The sequence below is a fragment of the Panthera pardus genome, unplaced genomic scaffold, assembly GCF_024362965.1.
Source record: "Panthera pardus isolate Hobbes unplaced genomic scaffold, ASM2436296v1 HiC_scaffold_3, whole genome shotgun sequence".
NCBI lineage: Eukaryota > Metazoa > Chordata > Mammalia > Carnivora > Felidae > Panthera > Panthera pardus.
In genome coordinates, this window is record NW_026526876.1 from 8,061,057 (window position 1) to 8,087,824 (window position 26,768).

Genomic DNA, 26,768 nt, shown 5'->3' on the forward strand with positions numbered 1-26,768 from the left:
AATCAGAATAGAAAACAATGTTCAGGTATTGTTTGTAAGCAAAATGTGAAATATATACCATGGGTAGCTGGTGGAGAAGTCACGGGTGCTGCCTCTAGACAGAGAAATGCCCTGCTTTCTAATATTTTCCTATGTTGAGTTTCATAGAGGAAACAGGATTTCACAAGCAACTTGCATTTTCAAAAAATGAGAGAAGTGGACACCTCAGCTTGGCGAGGCAAAGAAGTCTGGAGCCAGCTTGAAGTGGGAGTGGCCTGATCTGACAGTGAATCAGAGGGAGCCGACTGGACGCAACAAAGGAAGCTGTCCTTGGCTGCTCTTCACGAAGCAAGTTTCAAAATTACGTTTCCAAGCACCCTCAGGAAAGCACAATAAGTTGCAAAGAAAACAAACAAAACTCATGCCTTCCTGGGGGCGACTAACCACCTCTTCCTACCACTCTGGTCAAGAGCTGCAACCTCCCTTCCTACTCTAATATCTGCAATTGTTCAGCCAGTGGAAGAGACTTCACACAGGCAGCTCAGCGAAACAGAATGACGGCAGCAACAAAGTCCAGGGATGGCAGAACATAGCTGTCTCTGAAACAACACCTTACATTATTCCAAAGGCAGATCACTTTCAGATTGCCGACCTCTCAAATTATTTATAGGAGATTGATTCATATACTTAACCCAATGTGAGAGGAAATACTTCTAATTATATCCAAACATCTTTAATATGAGGGGAATTATGCTTGGAGACCTTCATTGCCAAAAACATGTTTTGCCAAATATGTTTTAAGAAAGAGGAGGAGGCTACGTGTTTTCCATATTTGACCCTATAAAAGTACCCTTGGAATGAGTTGGCTCGTCTTTCCTCATAAAGCTTCAAGGTAAGTGTGTGTGAGGACAGGGCTCTGTCTGGAGACGGTAAGGGATACTTGGCTGCCCTCATACATGCCACACATCCCGGTTTCCCTGCCCCTGGCAGCCCTTCCAGTAAGGCACCTACTTACTCCGTGGCAATTTTAATTAGATGTTTCAGTGTCCCCAGTCATTTCCTGATTCTCGCCTAACAATTATGCTATTATTGGGAACCGTTAGAATTTAATCAGAAGAAATTTGCTCTTTCTCTTACAGTTCTGACCCACTTCAAGGTTGCATCTCTAAGGTAAGATACTGATTTTTTTTTTTTCTTATTCCTCACAGGAGGCAAGAAATCTTCTGAAGGTGGTTGGAGAGTGCTCGGGGGGTTATAAATTGAAAGCATTTTCATTTCATGGCTGATCATGCTTCCCTTGAAAAAATCCTGAAGGGGACTTTAGAAACTGGTTCTCATTAATTTATAGCCTCTGCAATATATGAAAATGCTTTCTTAGAGTCTTGAGAAGTTTTATACACAATTTTTTTCTATTACCAGCACTGCAGTCTATCTTTTAAATAACTGAGTTACAACATGTAATACAACATTTTGGTGTTATTATTCATTTATTGAGAAAATGTAAATTTCCTATACTACAGCTTTGCCTCAACATCATATAATATAAAAAAACCATGAGAGGCTATCTGAATGAACTGAATCCTTGCCTTGGAAAAGTGGCTTAAACGTGTATGTTGTTTCACAGTCCATAAAATGGAAATTAAAAAAGAAAGATATGTAAATGACTGAGCATTTTCAGCAAGACAAAGCATTTTGTGTTACTCAAATCCCTGCAGCTTGAATGGAAAAGCATGGGAAACCTTACACAAGTGCTTTGAGTCTTTCTGGAAAAATATCTTTATGATTATAAAATAAATTACCTATGATCACTATCATTATCTATCACTATTATCTATCACTACCTACTATCACTATCATTAAGCACAGGATTAATGAATGTTAGTTAAAGTGGCAAAAGACAGATCTTGGAAAGGAAATTTTGTGAAATTTTTCTGAGATTATCAATAATAAAGCAAGAAAACAGATAATAATATTTTAGAATTAGTCTTTCAGAAATACTACAGACAGGTGAAGAAGCCAAATTTGTCAAAATTACGGTATGGGAACAAGAAAACATTGATGTAAAATAGAATTTTTTTTTAACAAAACAACGCAAAGCAAAGCCACCCCCCCCCCGCCCCCGTTTCTGCTTTCCTTGATTTAGGTAGTCTTTGTGAGTCTATAATGAATCCAAATCTGTAATGAAAAGGTTTTCACTATGTACAAAATAGTTCCTAGAATTTTAGCAACAGAAATCCATTGTGCTGCAAATTCACAAAGCCAGCTTTGAGCCCTTGCATGTATCCCACATGTGTTGTAAGAGGCATGAAGGATGCTGTAGAAGGAAAAGTACTCCCTGCCTGCAAGGTGCTTATAATCCAGTTGGAAGAGTACTCTCAGCGAAAGAGCTGGAGGAAACCCTGTCAGAGCCTAGCTCTGTGCCCTGTATAAGCCAGTCACAGGCAACTTAACAGAAATGAATGTGTATACAGATGAAACAGAAAGCAGCTACCATGTCATACAGCAGGTGAGCCAGAGCCAGAAACCACAGTCTCTTTCCAAATGCTTGACTAAGTTAAGTACCTATCAGTGCTGGCCCAAAACACCAACACCCATATTTCATCTCTAGCCAAACGTGGTCACACTCTACGCAATGCTAAGTGAATACAGAATGTTTTCTTTTTCTAAACGTGAAATATGTAATATCTGAATGTCTGTAATACTTTTCCTTCCTTTCCTAGGCAGGGTCTTGGACTGGGCTGCTGCCAATAACCCGCAGCCATGAGTTCCGACGCCGAGATGGCCATTTTCGGGGAGGCAGCTCCGTACCTCCGAAAGTCTGAAAAGGAGCGCATTGAGGCCCAGAATAAGCCTTTTGATGCCAAGACATCAGTCTTTGTGGCGGACCCTAAAGAGTCCTTCGTGAAAGCAACAGTGCAAAGCAGGGAAGGGGGGAAGGTGACAGCCAAGACTGAAGGAGGGGCGGTGAGTAAAGTGTCTGAGATGATGAGACGGTGCGGCACCTGGCGCAAGGTGAGCTGACACTTTTTGACCTGGCCTCTCTTATTTGACTTGCCAGACTGTAACCGTGAAAGAGGACCAAGTCTTCCCCATGAACCCTCCCAAATACGACAAGATCGAGGACATGGCCATGATGACGCACCTGCACGAGCCCGCCGTGCTGTACAACCTCAAAGAGCGTTACGCAGCCTGGATGATCTACGTGAGTTCATTCTCATGGCCTTTCTGCTTGTGCAGGCAGTTAATATTTTTGAAAAACAGCAGATTATTAAGGTCCCCATGAAATGACTATATTCCTTCTTTCCCCCTTTTTGGTACAGACCTACTCAGGCCTGTTCTGTGTCACTGTCAACCCCTATAAGTGGTTGCCAGTGTACAATGCAGAGGTGGTGACGGCCTACCGAGGCAAGAAGCGCCAGGAGGCCCCGCCCCACATCTTCTCCATCTCCGACAACGCCTATCAGTTCATGCTGACGGGTGAGTGGCTCAAGTGTTTCTCATACAAATTACTTTACCCCCTAGAGTCACAACTTGTTAAAGCTAAAAAGATCTTTGGAAATAATCTAATCCACCCCCCTGGTTGTACAGAAGAGGTAATTAATACACAGAGAATTACAAGCCGTCAAAGCTGGAACTAAAACCTAGCTCTCCAGACTCCCACTCCGTGATTTTACCAGGCCACACTACCGCTCCACCTTGATTCAGCTGCATTTGCTTGCAGTCTCCTTCTTGGGAATACATAATTTATTGTATAGATGTAAATAATAAGAGTTAAGATTCAGTAACAACTGAATCACACTGTCTGAATAGAAATGAAAAATACACGTTCGTTCAGTCCTTTTGTGCTTAAGTTTCTTGCTGACCACAAACCTGATGCTTTTAGGAGTATTGTTATCTCTCAAGTCATCAGACACCATCTCAGAGAAGATGCCCTCTCTTTGAATGAAGATGGTGTTTGGGGGCTACACACACATGAACAGATGCTGTGTCCCCCACTTTAAAAGGATTTTGTGCTCCTCATCTGATCTTTCTTCGACCCGATGCCATACTTTGGGGAAGGTTGATGAGAATTTGGGGTGCAGTCTGTGGCCATAAGGCAAAAAATTTTTTTTTCTTTGTGAGGCCAATTGATTCATTTAGAAACAACACCTCAACCTTGGCTTGATGAACTATTTAAACCTACCGAACTATAGTCCAAACCGTTAGTAGATTACCCACTTTTCAGAAAGTTTCATGCACTGACCAGCAGACAGCATGCTACCGGAATCCACAGCTGACAACTAGACAGTGTCTGGCTTTGGAAAGTATCGCTCTTTGTCTTTTTTTTTTTTTTAATTTTTTTAATGTTTATTTTATTATTTTTGAGACAGAGAGAGACAGAGCATGAACGGGGGAGGGCCAGAGAGAGAGGGAGACACAGAATCGGAAGCAGGCTCCAGGCTCTGAGCCATCAGCCCAGAGCCCGACACAGGGCTCGAACTCACGGACCGTGAGATCGTGACCTGAGCCGAAGTCGGACGCTTAACCAACTGAGCCACCCAGGCGCCCCTTTTTTTAAATTTTTTTTTAATGTTTATTTTATTATTTTTGAGACAGAGAGAGACAGAGCATGAACGGGGGAGGGGCAGAGAGAGAGGGAGACACAGAATCGGAAGCAGGCTCCAGGCTCTGAGCCATCAGCCCAGAGCCCCCGCTCTTTGTCTTAAACCAGGACATGCTTATTGTCACAGCTTAAGGAATTCAAGATATAACAGCATTCTGCGTTTCTCCTCAACTTAAGAGGTTTAAGAATAATGTCATACATAACTTGACAATAATGTATTTAAAAACTCCATTTAAAGTGAGACACTCAACATCACAGGTCCATCCCCACAGAAAGTTTTGTTTGTGTAACTTGTATATATGCTGATTGCCTGCTGTTTTTCTTCTAGATCGGGAGAATCAGTCTATCTTAATCACGTATGTATTACTATCCTGGGACTCACCGGCAGTTTATTTGCACTGGGAAAAAGACACCAAAAAAGAAAAACAAAATAGTTAATGTTCCCATACTGAGGCGATGGCTGATCAGCCTGGAAATAGATAGTGTTTATAGCTTGTTGGAGGGCTTAGACTACCTCAGAATATAAAATAACAATGCCCCAAATTTTGTCATTTGCTAGTCCAGTCTTAAAGGCTACAAAGAACCTTCCTGAGAGTAGATGGTATAAAATCCCGTCTCTGTGCATGGAAGGGAATAACATACCACCTCCTGAACATCTGAGCCGTTTGGGAATGTTACCAGTAGCTCATTTTTAAGGCCTCCTTGAGAGACGTCCAGTCCTTCAAAGACTTAACCTAAGTCATGTCTTTAATCTAAGGAGACTGAAGAACACATAATTGTTTCATAGAGTTTTTTTTACTAACGGTTTCACTTCCCACATAGTTGTGGGTGGTTGCCCTTTGGCCCCCTCAACCCCAGGCCACCTAGAAGAGAGCCTGGCACATTTTAAGCTCTCAAGAAGTATGTGTTAGGTGATTAATGGATGGATTTCTCTACTTCTTATCAGTGGAGAGCAACAGAAATAATATGAACTGACAAAGACATATAAAGATCGACGCATAAGGTAGTAAATGCTGCTAGTGGAAGCACTTTCGTTCGTCACAGAGGTTGATTCCTCACGGATGTTTGGTCTCTGTTTGGCAGCGGAGAATCCGGGGCGGGGAAGACCGTGAACACCAAGCGTGTCATCCAGTACTTTGCAACAATTGCAGTCACTGGGGAGAAGAAGAAGGAGGAAGTTACTTCGGGCAAAATTCAGGTGGGTCTGGGGTCAGACTCAAGATGTCAGGGCTCTCAGGAAGTCTGGAGCCCCGGAGGTGAGGACCGTGCTTGCCTTTGCAGGGGACTCTGGAAGATCAAATCATCAGCGCCAACCCCCTACTGGAGGCCTTTGGCAACGCCAAGACCGTGAGGAACGACAACTCCTCTCGCTTTGTGAGTCTCTTGGTCACAGAAGGCTCTTCTCAGCCCTTAAGTGCCCGAGAAAGCATGCCTGAACTATCGTTGCAGTCTCTTCTTTCTCGTGCGCTTCAAGTCTGGTATATAACATCATCATTTTTACTTGCAAGGGTAAATTCATCAGGATCCACTTCGGTACCACGGGAAAACTGGCTTCTGCTGATATTGAAACATGTGAGTAACAGGACCTCCTCAACAGAATCCAAGAATGACAACTGATGGTTTGGAGGAACATTTTGCAGCTCCTGCTGAGCCTGGAGCCTGTGAAACACCAGTCTGCTGCCAAACATGCCCATGGTTAATGCCAGTCTTACCCATAGCCCACAGAGTGCTTTATCCTCAGTCATGAGCTAATGATTCCGTAAGAACTGCCGGGAGCCATTGGGCTTGTCTGAAATAATCCAGCCTCAGAATGAATTTCAACTTTTTCTAGGAAAACACTAACATGAGGGTAAATGAGTTGCCTACTGAGCCTTGATAAACGTTGCTCTTAATGGTCTATTTTAAAGTGAGAAGAGACCCTGGGGAGACAGGGGTTCTTGAGAATCAATTATACTCTAAATGTCAAGGATCTTCTGCATGAGAAATGTCTATGTCCTGGGCCAGGCAGGCTTTAGTTTCTTTCCAGAGGTGCTAAGAATAACTGCAATGGTGTTTGCAGAGGCACAATATGTGGTACCTCGGGGGGACATTCCGTGGAAATCTCAAGGGGCCAGTGAGAAGCAGCTAATGACCCCAAGTTCCAAAATCACTCCAGGAACTTTATAATTTTTCTGCCCTGACCAGTGTCTACTTTCCACTGCAGATCTTCTGGAGAAGTCTAGAGTTACTTTCCAGCTGAAGGCAGAAAGAAGCTACCACATTTTTTATCAGATCATGTCTAACAAGAAGCCAGACCTAATTGGTAAGAAAGAGCTTAAGTTTATACGCTAGACGTTAATCATTTATTAACAACTTCTAATGTAAAATGTATACCCTGACTTCTGTGTACCCAGAAATGCTCCTGATCACCACCAACCCTTATGACTATGCCTTCGTCAGTCAAGGGGAGATCACAGTCCCCAGCATTGATGACCAAGAGGAGCTGATGGCCACAGATGTAAGTTACATATGCAGGGGTGTTTTTTTTTTTTAATCCATTATGTATGGGAATGAAAATAACACCCCTCTCTGGGTGTGGTTAAAGATAAGGTATAAATTCTCCTCAATAAGTTAGTGTCTTCTGTCCTTTTGTCTTCTCATTTTTCCTGGTAGAGTGCCATCGAAATCCTGGGCTTCACCTCTGATGAAAGAGTCTCCATCTACAAGCTCACGGGGGCTGTGATGCATTATGGGAACATGAAGTTCAAGCAGAAGCAGCGTGAGGAGCAGGCCGAGCCAGATGGCACCGAAGGTAACAGAGCCGAAAAGCCCACTCCATATTCATGTTTCCTTTACAGCTGAGCTTCTGATGGATGTATGCAAATTTACCCCCATACAGACTTTCTATAAAATGATTCACTCATCACTCTGCTCCTATGAATTGTGGGGCCCACAGTAGGTCACACTGGATGCCTGAATTGTGTCTTTACAGTTGCTGACAAGGCAGCCTACCTCCAGAGTCTGAACTCTGCTGACCTGCTCAAAGCCCTCTGCTACCCCAGGGTCAAGGTCGGCAACGAGTACGTCACCAAAGGCCAGACTGTGCAGCAGGTAAGTGAACGGCCTCAATGAATCACACACATCCCCAGCCTTCTCAACACGTCTTTGGTAACGGCAACAATCGTTACTCTGTCCACGAAGGTATACAACGCAGTGGGCGCCCTGGCCAAGGCCGTCTACGAGAAGATGTTCCTGTGGATGGTCACCCGCATCAACCAGCAGCTGGACACCAAGCAGCCCAGACAGTACTTCATCGGGGTCCTGGACATCGCCGGCTTTGAGATCTTTGATGTGAGTCGTTGGAGTAAGCGGCCCTGTTAAGGCCCCTCCGCTTCGTGTCTGCTCTGCCGAATTCCCCCTGGGTTTCCCAAACTCACTTGAGCTCTTTGGTGTTTGCAACGCCCTAGTTCAACAGCCTGGAGCAGCTGTGCATCAACTTCACCAACGAGAAGCTGCAACAGTTCTTCAACCACCACATGTTCGTGCTGGAGCAGGAGGAGTACAAGAAGGAGGGCATCGAGTGGGAGTTCATCGACTTTGGGATGGACCTGGCTGCCTGCATCGAGCTCATTGAGAAGGTTCGTATGACTATTCAGGTCACAGAGTATACTGCTGAATAGTATTTAAGTGAGAATCTTAAAATATTTCCACTGGTAAACAAAATCAGGAAAACTCCTTCTTTTGCTAACTCCAAGGTAGATATCCTGGTAAAAGGAGAGTGAATATTTTCTTTAACGTACAGAACTCTACATTTCCCAATGGTTTGCAATGATGACCTCATATTTAAAGCCATCTTTCCTTATAAAAGAGCACTAGATAGAGTATTTTGTACTTATTATCACTTCGTCATCCTTAGATTCATTATTACTGGTAACTGAAATGCCAATTTCTAGTACTTAAAAGCAGAGGCTCTCAAAGTTCGGTTTAAGACTCACCACAAGTACTTAATAAAATTGCACATTACCCTTGGAAAAACTTTTTGGTCAGTGTGGATGGGGGCCTTGGAACCTGAATTTTCATCAAGTGATTCTGATGCAACCAGTTTTTGAGTCACAATGGGAGAAATACGGCTGTAAAGCCTTGGGGCGAGACACAAACTCCACAAGAGCATGCCCTTCGATCATCTCCCTCACCATCACATCCCAGAGCCCAGCACAGCATCTAGATCTCTAGAGGCACTTGATACATATTTGCTAACTTAACGACTTCTGGCCCAAGGAATAAGTCTTCATTAGTTGTAAGAAATTAAAAGATGAATTTACTCAAATAGGATCATGATGTTACATATTATTTCTATAAGTAGACAAAATTCAAACAGCATCTGTTTCTTTTTCTACTCTCAGCCTATGGGAATCTTCTCCATCCTAGAGGAGGAGTGCATGTTCCCCAAGGCTACAGACACCTCCTTCAAAAACAAGCTGTATGAGCAGCATATTGGAAAGTCCGCCAACTTCCAGAAGCCCAAGGTGGTCAAGGGCAGGGCCGAGGCACACTTCTCGCTGATCCACTACGCGGGCACCGTGGACTACAACATTGCCGGCTGGCTGGACAAGAACAAGGACCCCCTGAATGAGACCGTGGTTGGGCTGTACCAGAAGTCCGCAATGAAGACTCTGGCTTTCCTCTTCACTGGGGGAGCAGCTGCTGAAGCAGGTAACTTGCAACAGAAGTCATCTTTCATTTAATGTATAAAACATATACTGAGAAAGCCTGTCTGATGATTTGCTTGTGCTCTCTCTACCCCCCTTAGAAGCTGGTGGTGGGAAGAAAGGCGGCAAGAAGAAGGGTTCTTCTTTCCAGACTGTGTCTGCTCTCTTCAGGGTACAAACATCCTTTGCTCTCTCTTATTTGATTTAAGAACTTCAATTTTATTGTATCTGTGGGGCAAGGGGAGTAATCTTGCAAGGATTCCAGAACTGAATGTGACTCAAAGATCTAGGTCAGTTGGTGGTGGTAGAATGGAGTCTCAGAGGGTCTGGGGTAGTTTGGAAGAGACACTTCAGTGTATAGGAGACAAGGTGTCAGGAGGGATGACAGTGAATTGCAGAAGTCAGTATCAGATAACAAAATTAAATCTGAATGCCAGGAAATAAAGTCATTTGACATTTAAAAGGTCCTATTGGGATAGGACTAAGCAAAACGAGATTTTTTGGAGTATGTGGGAGTCTCCAAATGATGCACGTGCCTAGGTATATATTGGCACAGAACTGAATAGAGTGGATTTTGAAAGCCAAAGACAGAAGAACAGTGTTGGGAATTGGAGGCTGATTCTAAACGAAGGGTATAAAACAGATGTGATAAAAAATAGCTCTTGAAGGAAAATTTGCTTTTCTTTGGACAATCCCATCTGTAACAATGAAAGCTTTAGTTATTCTGGAAAAACAAACAAACAAACAAACAAACAAACAAACAGGATTTCCACAAATTGGAACCCTTCTCACAGTTGGTAACATGGCTGTTGGTTTTCTGCCAATTCCCAGAGTGAAGCACTAAAAGGCCACTTTCTGTGGAATGAGCAGGAGGACACAGCTCTGTAATTAGGAAAAGGAATAGGAATGTGATAGAGAAGCAGATACAATTGAAAGTAGGGTAAATAAAGAAATGACAGATTTGGAATAAGACACTGAATTACTTGTAACGTCAGATCACATATCCAGGTGAAACAGTATGGGTGGGGTGTTTCCCTACATTTAGAATATCATATTAAGTCTACAACACATGCTAGGAGATTCAAAAGCAATGAACAACCACCTCAACAACTTGTAGACAAATATGTTTATAATGCACAAAAACAGGAAAGGAAAGGACTTTTTGGGAATGTGGAAATTCCAGAAAGAACTCTTTGCAAATTCAAATTAGGATACCATTCGTTAGAATTGAAGCAATGTCACGGTTGTCACAGTGATTATGTCTGTAAATATGAATGTATGAAAAGAGCACACTTTCAAACCAAATATTCATTAATTCCACAGGAGAATCTGAATAAGCTGATGACTAACCTGAGGAGCACTCACCCCCACTTTGTACGCTGCATCATCCCCAATGAAACCAAAACCCCCGGTAAGACACTTCTGACATCCAGACAAGTGCCAGTGTGTTTGCTTTAGACCATGAAATAAGGCATGTGTATCCTTCCCTTTAGGGGCCATGGAGCATGAACTTGTCCTGCACCAGCTGAGGTGTAACGGAGTGCTGGAAGGCATCCGCATCTGCAGGAAGGGATTCCCCAGCAGAATCCTTTATGCAGACTTCAAACAGAGGTCAGACTTTCTCACTTCAAATTATTTTAAGAGGTTCTTTTATTTATTTCAACTTTTTTGATTGAAATAAAAATCCTTTATACGTTCTATTAGAATTGAGGAGAAGAGAAACACACTTAACAGACTCTGTATTGATCATTTGGTATGCTGATATGCCAAAAGTTTGACACCCTTTGAATATGCAGAGAATAAAGACGTAGATATGATTTCTTGTTTATGTTTGTTAGACTACCCAAAAGTTACATCATTTCTAAAATAAGGCAAGAAGATTTCTTATTGGTGACAATAGCTGTATCATTTATTTGTTTGGCCTAAACAGATACAAGGTATTAAATGCAAGTGCAATCCCTGAAGGGCAGTTCATTGACAGCAAGAAGGCTTCTGAGAAGCTCCTTGGGTCCATCGACGTTGACCACACTCAGTATAAATTTGGTCACACCAAGGTAATGGTCTCTAAAGCCCACCCGATGCTATCCATGTCCCTTTGAAGTTTATGTACAGTTTCTGATCTGCAAATCCTCCCCCCACACAGGTCTTTTTCAAAGCTGGTCTTCTGGGGCTTCTAGAGGAGATGCGAGACGAGAAGCTGGCCCAGCTGATTACCCGAACCCAGGCCAGGTGCAGAGGCTTCTTGGCCAGAGTGGAGTACCAGAGGATGGTGGAGAGAAGGTATTGACAGAGATATTTTACTGAGCCCCAGCAGCCAAGGCCTTTTCACTCTGCTTCCTGTGAGAACCTGACTTGGAACGTTTCTGCTTCTGTCACAGAGAGTCCATCTTCTGCATCCAGTACAACATCCGCGCCTTCATGAACGTCAAGCACTGGCCCTGGATGAAGCTGTATTTCAAGATCAAGCCCCTCCTCAAGAGCGCCGAGACCGAGAAGGAGATGGCCAACATGAAGGAAGAATTTGAGAAGACCAAGGAAGAGCTGGCGAAGTCAGAGGCAAAAAGGAAAGAACTTGAGGAGAAGATGGTAGCTCTGATGCAAGAGAAAAATGACCTGCAACTCCAGGTCCAAGCTGTGAGTATCAGAACCCATTTGTTTAGCACCCAATCTGATGCGAAAATTTCAGCTCAGCAATTGCTAGAGAAAGGTCTAGATTCCACCTCACTAAGGGACTATCAATCTTTCCTAACTCACAACTCCATAGAAGATCCACACAATCCCATACACAACATTACCACAAAGCACTGCAGTAGGATTCTTTGCTGTTTAAAAGGAAAAACAAAAGCATTTTCCCTTTCCCCCTAGTGTTTTTCCTAGCAGAATGTGGTCAAAAAATGAGGTGATCTTTGCTCCCCAAGATTCTCCCTACTGAGAAGAGCAAATTAGACCAGTGAAAAGAACAATATTCACAGTGAAGAGGGAGGACACATCATGATGAAAATACATTCACTTGAAACCAGTATTCTGGCAACTTCCCTGACAGTTCTATCTTTAGAAACTCTCCAGTACCTGAAAGAGTAGGATCATGACAAGGATAATGGGAACACTTTCTATAGACAGTGTCAGTTTTTATCCAAAGCATGAGAGACAGGGTTGACATTCTTGCTTGATGTCCCAATAAACACCCAGAAGACCTGGAAGAAATGTTTGATCAAACACCACTGCTTAACCCACTTTTGTGACGCAAATGACCAGAGACTTTCCGTTTGCTACTGAGACCCACTACCTGAGTACTGAGAGTTGTCCTACAGTCCTCTGAGCTCAGAAGAACATCTACTTTGGTCCAGTTGGACGTACAGGTTTAGGGCCTTTCACTAGAAGATGTAAAGAAAGATGAACTGTCTGTACCTACCTGGGTTGGCACTGTGACTTTGAACAGTTTTTCCAAAATGACAAGAGGCTCATCACACCTTCGAGAACCAGGTGCTAACTGCAAGGTATACCTCAGTTTCCAATCATACTCCTCTCCTCTGAGAATAGTATGACCTCTTTCCAACATCATTCTGTCAAGTCTCCACATTTAATAAATACGGAATAATGTTCCAAGCACCAGGGATACAACTTGAAGTAAGAGGCATGGCCCCTGCTCCCACAGAGTTTCTATTCTAACTTATGAGAAACCCACCTGGTACTTCTTTAAGCACCACCTCTGAACATTTTTAGTGCCTCTTATTTCTTCCATGTGTTTCCTGTGATTCCCAGCTACTCTGTCACTGTAAGACATCTTCCCTTTAAGTTACTTTCCTGATATTACCCCTCCCTCTAGCAACCTGCTGGATACCTGACCATTTTGTCTGTTTTTTACACACTAAACTTTTCTGGAAATAAATACTAAAGAAAGAAAGGAGACTTATCTGAAATTATATACCAACACATTAAATATAGGTCATCATTAGGGGAACAAGAAGTTTTCCTGGACCCTCTTAAAGTCCCTGGCTGGGTCTGAAAATTAAAGCAACCAACATCAACTAACAGGAGAAAAGCATGCACATTTACTGAATTTTTACACGTACATGGGAGCCTTTGCAAGAGACTGAAGACCCAAAGAAATAAGCAGAGCAGGAAGCTTATATATCTTTTAGACAGGCAATAAATTTGTAAAGATTTGACAGGACAAAGGGGTTTGAGTTAAGAGTAATAAATGGTGAAAAAGTAACTAAAAAGATAAGGGTTAGTTTAACAAGGTTTGTTTATACAGCCTTCTTGGCCCCCAATTCTCATCTCTGGTGATAAGAATGTCTTCTTTCCTACTAGTACAGGAAGGGCACTTTCTACACGGGAGTTTAATGACCTGTTTTAGGGTGAGGGAAGGAGGTCAGAGTGGGTTTCCTGCATCTTCCATTTTCTCAAACTCCTTCAGTTTATGGTACACAATATGCCATGGTGCCATATTTTGGCATAGTATGTCCTGAACTGCATCATTATCAAATAAAACTGTATCATAATTTCATCAGGAACCATGACTTAAATTCCTTAAATTAAAAAAAAATCTCCAGTGTCATAATAAGTGCCCAATAAATATTTCCTAGATGATGGGAAGTTTACAAAAAGTAACCTAAGGCTTTAAAACACAATTCACTTATATGGTTTTGAAATATTAATAAAATCTGAAAATGTCCAAAGAACTACAATCTAAAAATGCCTATTATCCCTTCTCAGGAAGCAGACAGCTTGGCTGATGCAGAGGAAAGGTGCGATCAGCTGATCAAAACGAAAATCCAGCTGGAGGCCAAGATCAAGGAGGTGACTGAGAGAGCTGAGGATGAGGAGGAGATCAACGCTGAGCTGACGGCCAAGAAGAGGAAACTGGAGGACGAGTGTTCAGAGCTCAAGAAAGACATCGATGACCTTGAGCTGACCCTGGCCAAGGTTGAAAAGGAGAAGCATGCCACAGAGAACAAGGTATGAATCACATTCTGTTCTACCATATCGAGGTTCCGCCAGCCTAGTAAACCTGCTTTAGAGCAGATACCATTTCTTCTTTAATTTTTCAAGGTGAAAAACCTCACGGAAGAGATGGCAGGCCTGGACGAAACCATCGCTAAGCTGACCAAGGAGAAGAAGGCCCTCCAGGAGGCCCACCAGCAGACCCTGGATGACCTACAGGCAGAAGAGGACAAGGTCAACACGCTGACCAAAGCTAAAATCAAGCTTGAACAACAAGTGGATGACGTAAGCCTAAAATCATGTAAAAAAAAATTTTTTTTAAATTTTGTAACAAACTAAGTAAACATGAGTTTGCATTCTTATGATGTAATGAGGACTTTTCAAGAGCTTCCAATGGATATGTGTATAGGACATTATCTTTGCTACAAGGTCTAAGATGGACACTCAAGAAGTCAAAAAAAATCAATAAAGAAAGTTGTTGGTTAACAGACAATATACATAAAAAGACTCAGGGAAAAGGAAAGCTTGTGTTTACCAAAGAAATCTGTACAAACAAAATGGGTCTGGCCTGGGCTTGAAAAGCAAGAGGCCATGCAAAGAAATTGAGAGATGCTCCAAGTGGGGAGCATAGCAATAGCAAAGAAGTAGTAAACATCCGTAAGATTCTCTCTCACAGGAAGAAAGGTTTCCAAATAAAGAATGTGGAAGATGAATTCGGCTTTAAACGTAGTCTGATACCAAATAGAGAACCCGCTATAAATGTGTGCATCAGGGAGGAAGTGACAAAAGTCATGGTTAGAAACACAGCTGTGGGGTCTGTGGGTGTGGTGAAGCACAGTCACAGTGGATTCCGGTGGGGAGATAGGGAAGGCATGCTGTCTCCCTGGCAGTTTACTGTAATCATATGGTAATGAGGTACACTTCACCTTTCAAATGATGATTCCTGGGACTAAGTGAATAGTTATGAGAATGGAATAGGTGGGACAAATTTGCCTAATTCATGGAAAAATCAAAATAAGCTGCTGATTAGATAGGAGTTAAATGTCTACAAGTCAAACCTGGGATAAAAGATGGTAACGTTTCAGGAACTATATTCATGCATTATTAACTTATAGCTTGAAGGATCCCTGGAACAAGAAAAGAAAATCCGCATGGACCTAGAAAGAGCCAAGAGGAAACTGGAGGGAGACCTAAAATTGGCCCAAGAATCCACAATGGATGTTGAAAATGACAAGCAGCAACTCGATGAGAAACTCAAAAAGTAAGCAATGAGAACACGTCTATGGGGAAAGTGCTACTACTGTTTCTGTGACTGACATAAAGTGCCCCTTTGACAGGAAAGAGTTTGAAATGAGCAATCTGCAAAGCAAGATTGAAGATGAGCAGGCCCTTGCCATGCAGCTGCAGAAGAAGATCAAGGAGTTACAGGTGAGTCACAACCTCCACCTCGTCCACATTATCACAGGAATCAAAACTGCCACGAGTTGCCATTAATGTTGCTGTGTCACCCTCAGGCCCGCATCGAGGAGCTGGAGGAGGAAATCGAGGCAGAGAGGGCCTCCCGGGCCAAAGCAGAGAAGCAGCGCTCAGACCTCTCCCGGGAACTGGAGGAGATCAGCGAGCGGCTGGAAGAAGCCGGCGGGGCCACTTCCGCCCAGATCGAGATGAACAAGAAGCGGGAGGCCGAGTTCCAGAAGATGCGCAGGGACCTGGAGGAGGCCACCCTGCAGCACGAAGCCACGGCGGCCACCCTGAGGAAGAAGCACGCGGACAGCGTGGCCGAGCTGGGGGAGCAGATAGACAACCTACAGAGGGTCAAGCAGAAGCTGGAGAAGGAGAAGAGCGAGTTGAAGATGGAGATCGACGACCTGGCCAGTAACATGGAGACTGTCTCCAAGGCCAAGGTACAACCATGGTTTAAGTCTTAAAGAGATTTCTGTGAGACAGGTGTGAGTGAGCCGGTCAAGAGTCCTTAGTAACTGGCAGCACAAGCAGGTGACTGGCGGGAGCGAGGGACACCCAGGGTGTGATGGCAAAGCGTCCACTCTTTGCTGTGAGAACAGCCACACCCAAAGAACATGTAGGGCGGAAAGAAAGTTCAGCTCTTCCAAATGAGAGCAACTCAACTATGCATTTGGGGTTTTTAAAAACACCTCACCTTGATTAGGCTTTTGTTTTTCCCCTTAAGCACAAATACATAAACTTGCTGCTCAAAAAAATCAAGTGTCATTATTCTCATCTCAGAGATAAGCCACCTGATTTAAGACTTAAATTCCCAAAGCCATTTGCTGGTAGCACGTTTAGACTCTGTCATTCGTTACTCTTTCCACCACAACCCAAGGCCTCTGTAGTTTTTGTTTGCTTGTAAAGATATTTAATTCTCCAAATAAGGAAGCACCACCGTATGGAATGTGTGGATTATTGAAATTTTCTGTGGTCCAAATACTTGCTTGAGATGCCTTCTACCACTTTTTGATGCAGGGGAACCTGGAAAAGATGTGCCGCACTCTAGAAGACCAGGTGAGTGAACTTAAGACCAAGGAAGAGGAGCAGCAGCGGCTGATCAATGACCTGACGGCTCAGAGAGCGCGTCTGCAGACAGAATCAGGTGGGCCATTGACCAGTGTTGACCTTGAATGACAAATTTAGCTTGGATGCTTAATTTGCTGAAAACCTCTGCAATGACTTAATTGAGATCACATACTATCTGCCTGGGGGCCACCCACCACCACTCGTAGGAACACATTACTGACCCCTGGCACGGACTGCTTTCTTTTTTGTTGTAATTGTTGATTTCACTAAAGAGATCCAGGCTCTTTTGCTCGTTCACATTTTAAAGCAGATTTGACTTTAATCAAGTTATCAGATTTAAAGTGTATCTTCACAATATTTATTTTCATCTTTCAAAATGCTTGCCCAAGTTATTTATTACTCTATTACCCTCAACGGCCTGTGTAATGTAATCCACATTTTAAAAATGACAGACTATGGCAATGATGAGGTGGCTGTCCAAGAACGCTTACTCCACTCTTTTTCCTGAAGTCTGGCCAACTGCTGCTAGCTAGCACCATCATGCAGAGAAATAGTACTACAACCCCCCCCCCGGAGCCTTCAAGGGATGTTTGTAGAGTTTTGACTTCCCAAATTGGAGAGTCTGTGCATTAACCCCTTCCCCTAATTAACTTTTTACCAAAGTTTTACCAACTATTTTACCAAAGTTCTACCTCCTCAAGCAAGAGGTTAACAAGATGGTAATTATTTTATGGGTTGTCTGGACTATTAAAGTGATAGGCAGATCAAAGTGTTGGAGAACCACTTTTTCATATCCATTCAAATATTGTTCTTTCTAGAACAAAGTTCAAAGTAAGGCTTGTGTTATTGTCATGCAGATAGTTAGTATACTTCATGCAGGAAGAAGAAAACCTGTATTCTCAAAGAATCTTAAGAATCTTTCCTAAGTTCCTTCTAGAATTTAGTGGTATGGAAAAAAGAGAAAGTTGTCATTCTTATTAAAGAGATAAAGCTTCCAGGTAACCAGTTCAAAAATGGAGCTGAAAGTCTTTCCTCCCTTTTTAATACAGCACAGCATGTTTTCTGAATTATGGTGCCTGAAGAGTTGGATTGGATTTAAATGCCATTTAGTCTAGGAACTGCTCAGGCCCCCTAAACCAATGAATTCTGGGGTGGAAGGGTATTTGATCATTTCTTAACATAAAAATGCTTCCAGGATTTTCTTCTGAACATCACTTCTACTGATGGAGGGAATCGGTCAAAGTCTCCTATTTTCCATACAATAAATTCTTTGTTTCAATCAACTTTCAGTGTAAGGTACACTAGTACAACACTATTGCCTTAGACAGGAAGCACTGGGATGTTTTGTTGGTTTGATTTACATTTCTTGTTGCATGTTTCTTGACCAATTTCTACTGTGATCAAATAATCTTAAATACCTTGCAAAATGTTTTGTGTTGCCTGTAAGTATGTAATCTGCCTCAAAGCTTTCCATACTTCTCATTCTCATATAGATTTTCTCATCAGAACTGAAGTGGACGTTGGTGGCTTGCTGTAATCCATACTCTCCAAAGTGTTTCAAACTCAGCTCCCTTTCCCTGCTCCAGCTTTTAATTCAGAGCTCTGATTTCCAAAAGTAAGGCTGAGTTTTATCCGTCTTGGTCTTAATAGGTGAATTCTCACGCCAGCTAGATGAAAAGGACTCGTTAGTTTCTCAGCTCTCAAGGGGCAAACAAGCATTCACACAACAGATTGAGGAACTAAAAAGGCAGCTTGAAGAGGAGATAAAGGTAAGCCCTACTTGTTGTTGTCACTATCCTTATTTTTGAGGTTATTTGTGGTTTTCTTACTTCCATAGATTTTCTTCTGGTGACCTCTAGGAGCCTAGAGACTAAATATCACTTTAAAGATATAAAATTAAGTCACTGATCTCTACGTTCTTAGGCCAAGAGTGCACTGGCCCACGCCCTGCAATCAGCCCGCCATGACTGTGACCTGCTGCGCGAACAGTATGAGGAGGAGCAGGAGGGCAAGGCCGAGCTGCAGAGGGCAATGTCCAAGGCCAACAGCGAGGTGGCCCAGTGGAGGACCAAATACGAGACGGATGCCATCCAGCGCACAGAGGAGCTGGAGGAGGCCAAGTATGTTCTAGACTTAGTTAAAATGGAAATATCCCTGTTAACCAAGTGCATCTGCTATAAGCGCTATATGGGAAAATGTCCATTGCTCCAAAAACAAAATTTAAAAACAATGGAAAAAACACGCATGAACGCAAACCAAAGCAAGACAGACAATCTGGCAGTGCAGGAAAAGAATTAAGCTAGAGGGCAAAAAGAGAAAGCAGGTAAGGCAAGAGGAAGCTGAACGACTATTTTCAAAAGGGGGTATTTTGGGCATCATTCTATCTATAAAGGTGTAGACAGAGTAAGAGTTAACTGTATTGCCCTGTGCCTCTCCTTCCTCTCAGCCACTAATGGAAAAATTGTTCGAAGATGTTAGGCATGTAAGGGAAAAATAACCAAGATTTCAAAGCATAGCTCGTCCTTCTGAGATGTAAAAACATGGCTATTTGTAGGGGAACAAAGACATATACTATTAAAGACTAAAAAGAAAACATAAATTCTGCAATAAGAAAGGAAAACATGGTTTCAAAAAGGACCAAATATTCAATGCAATCAACAGTTCGAGATGCAACTGTGAAGAGGGAGAATCTTGACAAGAAGAAACCTACTCATTCAAAAGGTTTCAGGAGGGAGCTAGTCGTTTATCCCGTGACAAGTGTACAACCATGTGGTTGGAATCATGTTTGGGTGGATGCCTTAGAGGAGATTTTCAGTGGAGCTCACAAAGCAAAATTGACATTGATTTGGAAAAGTTTATTTTTATTAAAGGATTAATGGAAAGCCAGGAAAAATAAGGGAGGGACACAATTAGGCAAAATCAAGCATATTTGGTAATGAATTTGAATTCATTTGAATTCAATTCATCCAACATTTGAGTACTTAACATGTGTGACAGTCTTGCAAAGATTAGCAAGATACACACTCTACCTTCTGGAGATGAAAATTCAGTGGAGGCAAGACATACGTAACAGTAATTCAAGACAGATATTAATATTTTACAGAGAAGGAATAAACCAGTGACCTTAATGGGTAAAATGTTGGCTTGGGCTGATCACAGATGGCCTTAAAACCAGACTATGAAGTGTGGTGATGTTGAAATTTGGACTGTTGTCAGCATTTAGTTTGCAGGAGTGGGAATGAGTCAACACAGAACTAGGCCTACAAAACAAGCTTGAAGAGCAGACTGTTAGGAGTCTGGTTGTGGAAAGCACTCTTTTGTACATACCTGGAAACTTCCAATTCTGCTGATGGCCTTCACTTCTATTGTCCTTATTTCACCTTTCAGGAAGAAGCTGGCCCAGCGTCTACAGGATGCCGAGGAGCACGTAGAAGCGGTGAACGCCAAATGTGCCTCCCTGGAGAAGACGAAGCAGCGGCTCCAGAATGAAGTGGAGGACCTGATGATCGACGTGGAGAGAACAAACGCGGCCTGCGCGGCCCTGGACAAGAAGCAGAGGAACTTCGACAAGGTACCTTGTGCTGCAGCCTCTGCCTTGGCATTCAACACGGGACCAAAGCCTGCTGCCTTCAGTGGCCTTATTCCAACTATCTGAAAGAGCTGTTCTTGGGAGCTCCTGCTCCATGTCAGGTGGCAGTGGGGAAAGACAAGTCCTGTGGTTTCTACTTTTTTCATTCATAACTACTTGTCAGTCTCAGGTCATCCCAACTCTGCCTGTCAGCTGCCAGAATAGATGGTTCTCATATCCCATCAAACTCTCTCCATTAAATTTCTTGACTGCCCTTTGCCCTGCAGATCCTGGCAGAATGGAAACAGAAGTATGAAGAAACTCATGCTGAACTTGAAGCTTCCCAAAAGGAGTCCCGCTCCCTTAGCACAGAGCTGTTCAAGATTAAGAATGCTTATGAGGAATCCTTAGACCAACTTGAAACCCTGAAGCGGGAAAATAAGAATTTGCAACGTGAGTACATTTTAATCTTCTTTAACCAAAGATTTGAAAAAATGTTTTCCTTCACTGAACAAATTTTTTATATCTCTGTTCACCAACAGAGGAGATTTCTGACCTTACTGAGCAGATTGCAGAAGGAGGGAAACGTATCCATGAACTAGAAAAAGTAAAGAAGCAAATTGAACATGAAAAGTCTGAACTTCAGGCTGCTCTAGAGGAGGCAGAGGTAGACATTTTATCATACATTCTAAAAACAATTACAAGGGGAATTAGAGTCTATTGCATGTAAAATTGATGAAATTCTTGAATCAAGAGAAAAGAAAAGTAATTCTCACTCTGTGTACTACATATGAGGATGGAGACTTGACTATGCATGCAACTAACACACAGGTGTTAGTCAGAACTGTGTTAGACACCAAAGGAACAAAAACAAGTAAGTTAAGGTCCCTGCCCTCAAGGGAATGATCGAGCTGGGGAGACAGAAATATATAAAACCAACAACACATTGTAGAAATTTCTGTAACGAGGGAACAAAGATGTCTTATGGTAGCAAAAAAGTAAGAACTAATTCCTATTTCTAGAATACCATAAACTTCCATTCCCTAACGTCACCCCTTGCTGTCATTAAAGGCATCTCTTGAACACGAAGAGGGAAAGATCCTGCGCATCCAGCTGGAGTTGAACCAAGTCAAGTCTGAAATCGACAGGAAAATCGCTGAAAAGGATGAGGAAATTGACCAGCTGAAGAGAAACCACATCAGAGTCGTGGAGTCGATGCAGAGCACCCTGGATGCTGAGATCAGGAGCAGGAATGATGCCATCAGGCTCAAGAAGAAGATGGAGGGAGACCTCAATGAAATGGAAATCCAGCTGAACCACGCCAACCGCATGGCTGCAGAGGCCCTGAGGAACTACAGGAACACCCAGGGCATCCTCAAAGTAAGTGGGTTCGAAAAAGGGCCCCAAGGGGCTTGGGGAGACTGCAGCCCTGAGAACGAGGTGTCTCAACGATCGTTCATTCCACAGGACACCCAGCTGCACCTGGACGACGCGCTCCGGAGCCAGGAGGACCTGAAGGAGCAGCTGGCCATGGTGGAGCGCAGGGCCAACCTGCTGCAGGCTGAGATCGAGGAGCTGCGGGCGACCCTGGAGCAGACGGAGAGGAGCAGGAAAATCGCAGAACAGGAGCTCCTGGACGCCAGTGAGCGCGTCCAGCTCCTCCACACCCAAGTGAGTATAACAGAAGAGTGAAAAATACAAAGGAATGAAAATGAAATTCTTGCTCATATCGTAGCTTTATCTCAGAATGTACTCACAGTGTTTTATGGAGGATAACGTTTAAAACATTTAATATTTGTGGGTTAGTAATATTTATCTGTACTGTGACATCCGAAGTTGATTGTCGTTCAAAAATATATTGTCATCTCAGATAACTTATTGAACAAGGAGGGATACTAATTACTTAATTAACTAGCCTGTGAGTTCATTAGAAGTCTGGCATCCCAACTTTGCTCTCATATACTAAATATTTCTAAATTTGTTATTTTAACAGAACACCAGCCTGATCAACACCAAGAAGAAGCTGGAGACAGACATCTCCCAGATCCAGGGAGAGATGGAAGACATTGTCCAGGAAGCCCGCAACGCAGAAGAGAAGGCCAAGAAGGCCATCACGGATGTGAGCAGAGGGCAACACGGTGGTGCTCGAACTTGAATCCCGATGCGCCAGCCCAGCTCTCAACCGGTTTTGTTTCACTGCTAACAGGCGGCCATGATGGCCGAGGAGCTGAAGAAGGAGCAGGACACCAGCGCCCACCTGGAGCGGATGAAGAAGAACCTGGAGCAGACGGTGAAGGACCTTCAGCACCGTCTGGACGAGGCTGAGCAGCTGGCCCTGAAGGGCGGGAAGAAGCAGATCCAGAAACTGGAGGCCAGGGTGGGTCTTCTGATGGCACATTTCCTCATTCCAGTCCAGGGCCTTTTGAGGACCTAGTGCTGCTGGATGAGTGGGGCATACAGAGATGGAATGAGACACATTCCTTGCTGCCAAAGAGCTTTTAAGGGGACAATTAGACTAGGGCCTGAAACCTAGATATAAAACAGAGTGAAAGAAGCACCACAGGTCGTTTGAAGAAGCAGAAATCCGTTGAGTGAATGGATCACAGTAAATGTCTTTAAAATGTCCACGTTTTTGCAGGTACGCGAACTTGAAGGAGAAGTTGAAAGTGAACAGAAGCGCAATGTTGAAACTGTCAAGAGTCTACGCAAACACGAGAGAAGAGTAAAGGAACTCACTTACCAGGTAAGGAAAATGGCCTGTCTAGGTTTTCACCCTAGTTTGCAAGGGATCAAAAAGCAAATGTACAACAAAATGTGATGGTGTTTGTACTCTCAAGAGACTCACTCTTAAAAATATTATTTCAGACTGAGGAAGACCGCAAGAATGTGCTCAGGCTCCAAGATCTCGTGGACAAACTGCAAGCGAAGGTGAAAGCTTATAAGAGACAAGCTGAGGAAGCGGTGAGTTCCAAACCCCTTGGAGTGACTGAGCAGCCTCTGGTCTCAGATATGGCAGAACCAACTTCATTTAAGGGATGAAAGAAAAGGAGGGTATGGTGAGGAAGGATCAAAGGAAAATGGTCAATGACATTCTAAAGAATGAGAAGAAACCAACCACTCAAGGAGCCAGGGAAAATGGTTCCAGGGAAGGGCAAGAGCAACAAAATGCTTTTGAGTGGAAAAGAGTCTGGTTCAAGGAACAGAAAGAACCACGGAGAGAGCAGTAGAGAAGAGGCAGTAGAGTGAGGTAGGAAGCAGATCACAGGGTCTTCTAGGCCCTGGTAGGAAGTCTGGATTGTATTCCAAGTACAGTGGGACCCTGGGAAGCCACAGGAGGGTTCTGAACTGCTCAGTCATGCCTGGGCTTATACTCTTTAAAGTATATTTTGGCTACTTTGTGGAGAATGGACTGTTGGGTAACACAGGCAGTACAAGGAGACATTTTATGAGGCTTTCCAGGCGGTCCCATGGCTTGTGTTACAATGGTGGTGGAGCAGACAGAGTGGAGAGACTCAAGACACATTCTGGAGGGAGAAACTACTGGATATGCTAAAAGGTCGCCCTTGGTTGGCGAGAGAAAAAGGAAATCAAAGGCAATTCATCAAGTCTGTGATTTGCATAACCAGGTGGATGGCACAGCAAGGACTAAAATGCAGAACTAAGAGAGGAACAGATTCACAGGGCAAGAAAGAAACAGGAATTCTGTTTTGGAAACAATGAAATACCACTGTATACATAAGTGAAGGTGACAAGTAAGCAGTTAAATATTAAGCCTGGAGCTCAGAAGGTCCCGCTTATGTTCAAACCACTGAGCTCAGAAGATCTTGGTTATGTTCAAATCAGCAGATTCTTGGCACTCCACCTTATCTCACTTCTCTAGCCTATGATTTATCTTAAGTAATAAATAATGCTGATTTCCTAAGTATTTAAGTATGGGTATATATATATATACCTACTTATCACAAATTAGTTCCTTTGTCCATGAATGTTTTTCATTTTTCTGCTGACCTCTAAGGTCTGGGGCAGGGAGTGGGCGCGGGTTGGGGGGGGGGGTGGTGACAGAGAGACTTAACATGTCTCTCTGGCTCTTACTTTCCTCATCTATAAGAGGAAGATCTGAGGTTTTTTTCAAGCTCTGTTATTTAGTGATTCTAAGTTTTATTCACTTCAAAATTTGAATGCCACATTATGGACAGCTGTCAATGAGCCTTTTAAAAAAGGACAATTACTAAAGACTAAACCCGAACTGGCCTTCCCAAACTCACTGATTATCTGTTCAAACATAATCAGAGACTACTCAAAACTATTTTAAGAAACAAGTTTTCTTTAATTTGTAAACTGCATTAAGTTGCAATAATTTATATTCAACAAGCAATAATTTATACTCCAGGCTATTAGCTCAGTATAACACAGGTGGTGTACCTGCATTTTTAGAAGGTTTGGTTTCATTCACCAGACTCAGGGGGACAAAAAGTTTGGAAAACTGACATATTTAGTAATGGCTCTAAGATGTTTACATGTTAAAAAGGAGAACTTTTAGAAATCCTGGTGGCAAATGTCACCTGTCCCTCCTTGTTATCCATGAGTTCAAGAAGCATGCAAGGAAAATTAAAAATAAAAAATAAAATAAAAAAATAAAAAAAAATTCAAGAGCATTTCTCTAGGTTTTTTTTAAAAAAAAAGGTTTACTAGAGTGAAGTGTTTTCAAGTAAAAAGAAATTTGAGACCCATTGACCTAAGAAACTAGAAATCCTGACCTTTTTTCCCTCCTAAATGCATTTCCATTCATTCTCAGGAGGAACAATCCAATGTCAACCTCTCCAAATTCCGCAAGCTCCAGCACGAGCTGGAGGAGGCCGAGGAACGGGCTGACATTGCCGAGTCCCAGGTCAACAAGCTGCGGGTGAAGAGCCGGGAGGTCCACACGAAAATCATAAGTGAAGAGTAATTCAACCAAATGCTGAAAAGTGACCAAAGAAATGCACAAAATGTGAACATCTTTGTCACTCTGTTTTCTACTCCAGATTTTTGCAGATAAAAAATTTATCCGCAAATAACTTGTGAGTCTCTCTTTCCACACACCCCCCCCCCCCACCGCCCCCATGTCAATTAATCTTTTTCTGCATCAAGAAGAGAAGGAAAGAGATTTTGCTTATATCTTATGGAGAAGGATTTAGTCACCAAGAATAAAATAGGATAGGAACAGCCAGGCCAATCCGTGTTGGTAAATGCCCTAAACCCCCCTTGTCCCTGGGGAGGGGGGAGCAGGTGAAACTAGAGGTGGGCATTAGGTGTACACAACATGGAACATCTGATAAGTTTCACTTGGTAAAACATCAGCTAGCTATCAGAGAGGCTGATTTCTATTAAGGAAGTAACTTATTTTCTTCATAAGATAGTAGGAAATTCTTGATCCCAAGATTGAGTAGAAATAAATTAAAACACTAATTAGCTACATAAAATAAGTGAAAATATAAAACGTTTGGATTAGACCCTCAACAATATTAATAATGCAAACTCTCCACTATAACTACGTGAACTATTAATTTGGGATTAGGGATTCCTTGAGAGAGAAATATTCTGTAGATTTTCTAGTCCTTTTTAAATATAAGAGATTTTTTTGTTTTTTGCCACTGCGATGTGTTTAGTTATTTGTTTTCCTGAGTTCCTCCCTCGTTGTGAAACGAGAGTTAAGAATGAATATATTTGCAGTATTTGTGCTCATTCTGGAAAGTTCGGTATCTCTTACAAGGCATTCTCCCAGTACTTCTGACAGCAGTGGAAGGCCAATTAATCTTTTTTTCAGTCAGTTCCCCCTTCTCATTATTTTCTCTCTGGCTTGCGACGCTGTGCCTTTCTACCATGCTGCAGCAATTGTCCTCATCATGATTAGAATTGGTATCACTACCAGGGAGTTACATGTGCTGGAGGTGGCATGGGCCTCCTCACCTCATTTTTAATAGACAAGGAGCAAGTAAAATAGCAAGTATCTTGTCGACCAGGAATGTAACAAAAGAACATACAAGAACCATACACCTCTTAAAAAAATTTTTTTTTAATGTTTATTATTTTTGAGAGAGACAGACAGAGAGCAATCAGGGAAGGGGCAGAGAGAGGAGACACAGAATCCGCAGCAGGCTCCAGGCTCTGAACTGTCAGCACAGAGCCCGATGTGGGGCTCGAACTCACAGACCGCGAGATCATGACCTGAGCTGTAGTCGGCCACCCAACCGACTGAGCCACCCAGGTGCCCCAAGAACCATACACCTATTTAAAAAGAACAATACCAGATTACTTTTTTTTTTTTTTAAACTATCTAGTCAGTTAAATTATCCGGCTGCACTCCTCCGGACCTCAGCTCCTGGGGGAAATCTCTCTGGGTTGATATGCACCTTCACTTTTTTTTTCTACTGAGCCTTAGAGACAAGTGTTCATCCTAATGCTGCATCCT

At 42.8% G+C, this 26,768-nt stretch overlaps 1 protein-coding gene across 1 annotated transcript; it reads left to right on the forward strand.

Moving 5' to 3' along the window:
- Positions 1-1,112: 1,112 nt before the first annotated feature.
- Positions 1,113-25,374, forward strand: LOC128772473 (myosin-1). Its single transcript, XM_053892893.1, has 39 exons — positions 1,113-1,149; positions 2,700-2,943; positions 3,038-3,181; positions 3,300-3,456; positions 4,911-4,938; positions 5,666-5,780; positions 5,864-5,956; positions 6,091-6,154; positions 6,786-6,884; positions 6,976-7,079; positions 7,235-7,373; positions 7,554-7,672; positions 7,763-7,912; positions 8,029-8,199; positions 8,965-9,274; positions 9,372-9,442; positions 10,594-10,681; positions 10,764-10,881; positions 11,201-11,324; positions 11,414-11,550; positions 11,649-11,904; positions 13,990-14,232; positions 14,326-14,502; positions 15,333-15,478; positions 15,555-15,645; positions 15,732-16,121; positions 16,699-16,825; positions 18,400-18,518; positions 18,673-18,869; positions 20,137-20,320; positions 20,605-20,770; positions 20,860-20,984; positions 21,389-21,697; positions 21,785-21,988; positions 22,311-22,436; positions 22,524-22,694; positions 22,956-23,060; positions 23,183-23,278; positions 25,113-25,374. Exons 2-39 carry the CDS (start codon positions 2,740-2,742, stop codon positions 25,263-25,265), a joined length of 5,820 nt encoding a protein of 1,939 aa, XP_053748868.1. The 5' UTR covers positions 1,113-1,149; positions 2,700-2,739; the 3' UTR covers positions 25,266-25,374.
- Positions 25,375-26,768: the final 1,394 nt, after the last annotated feature.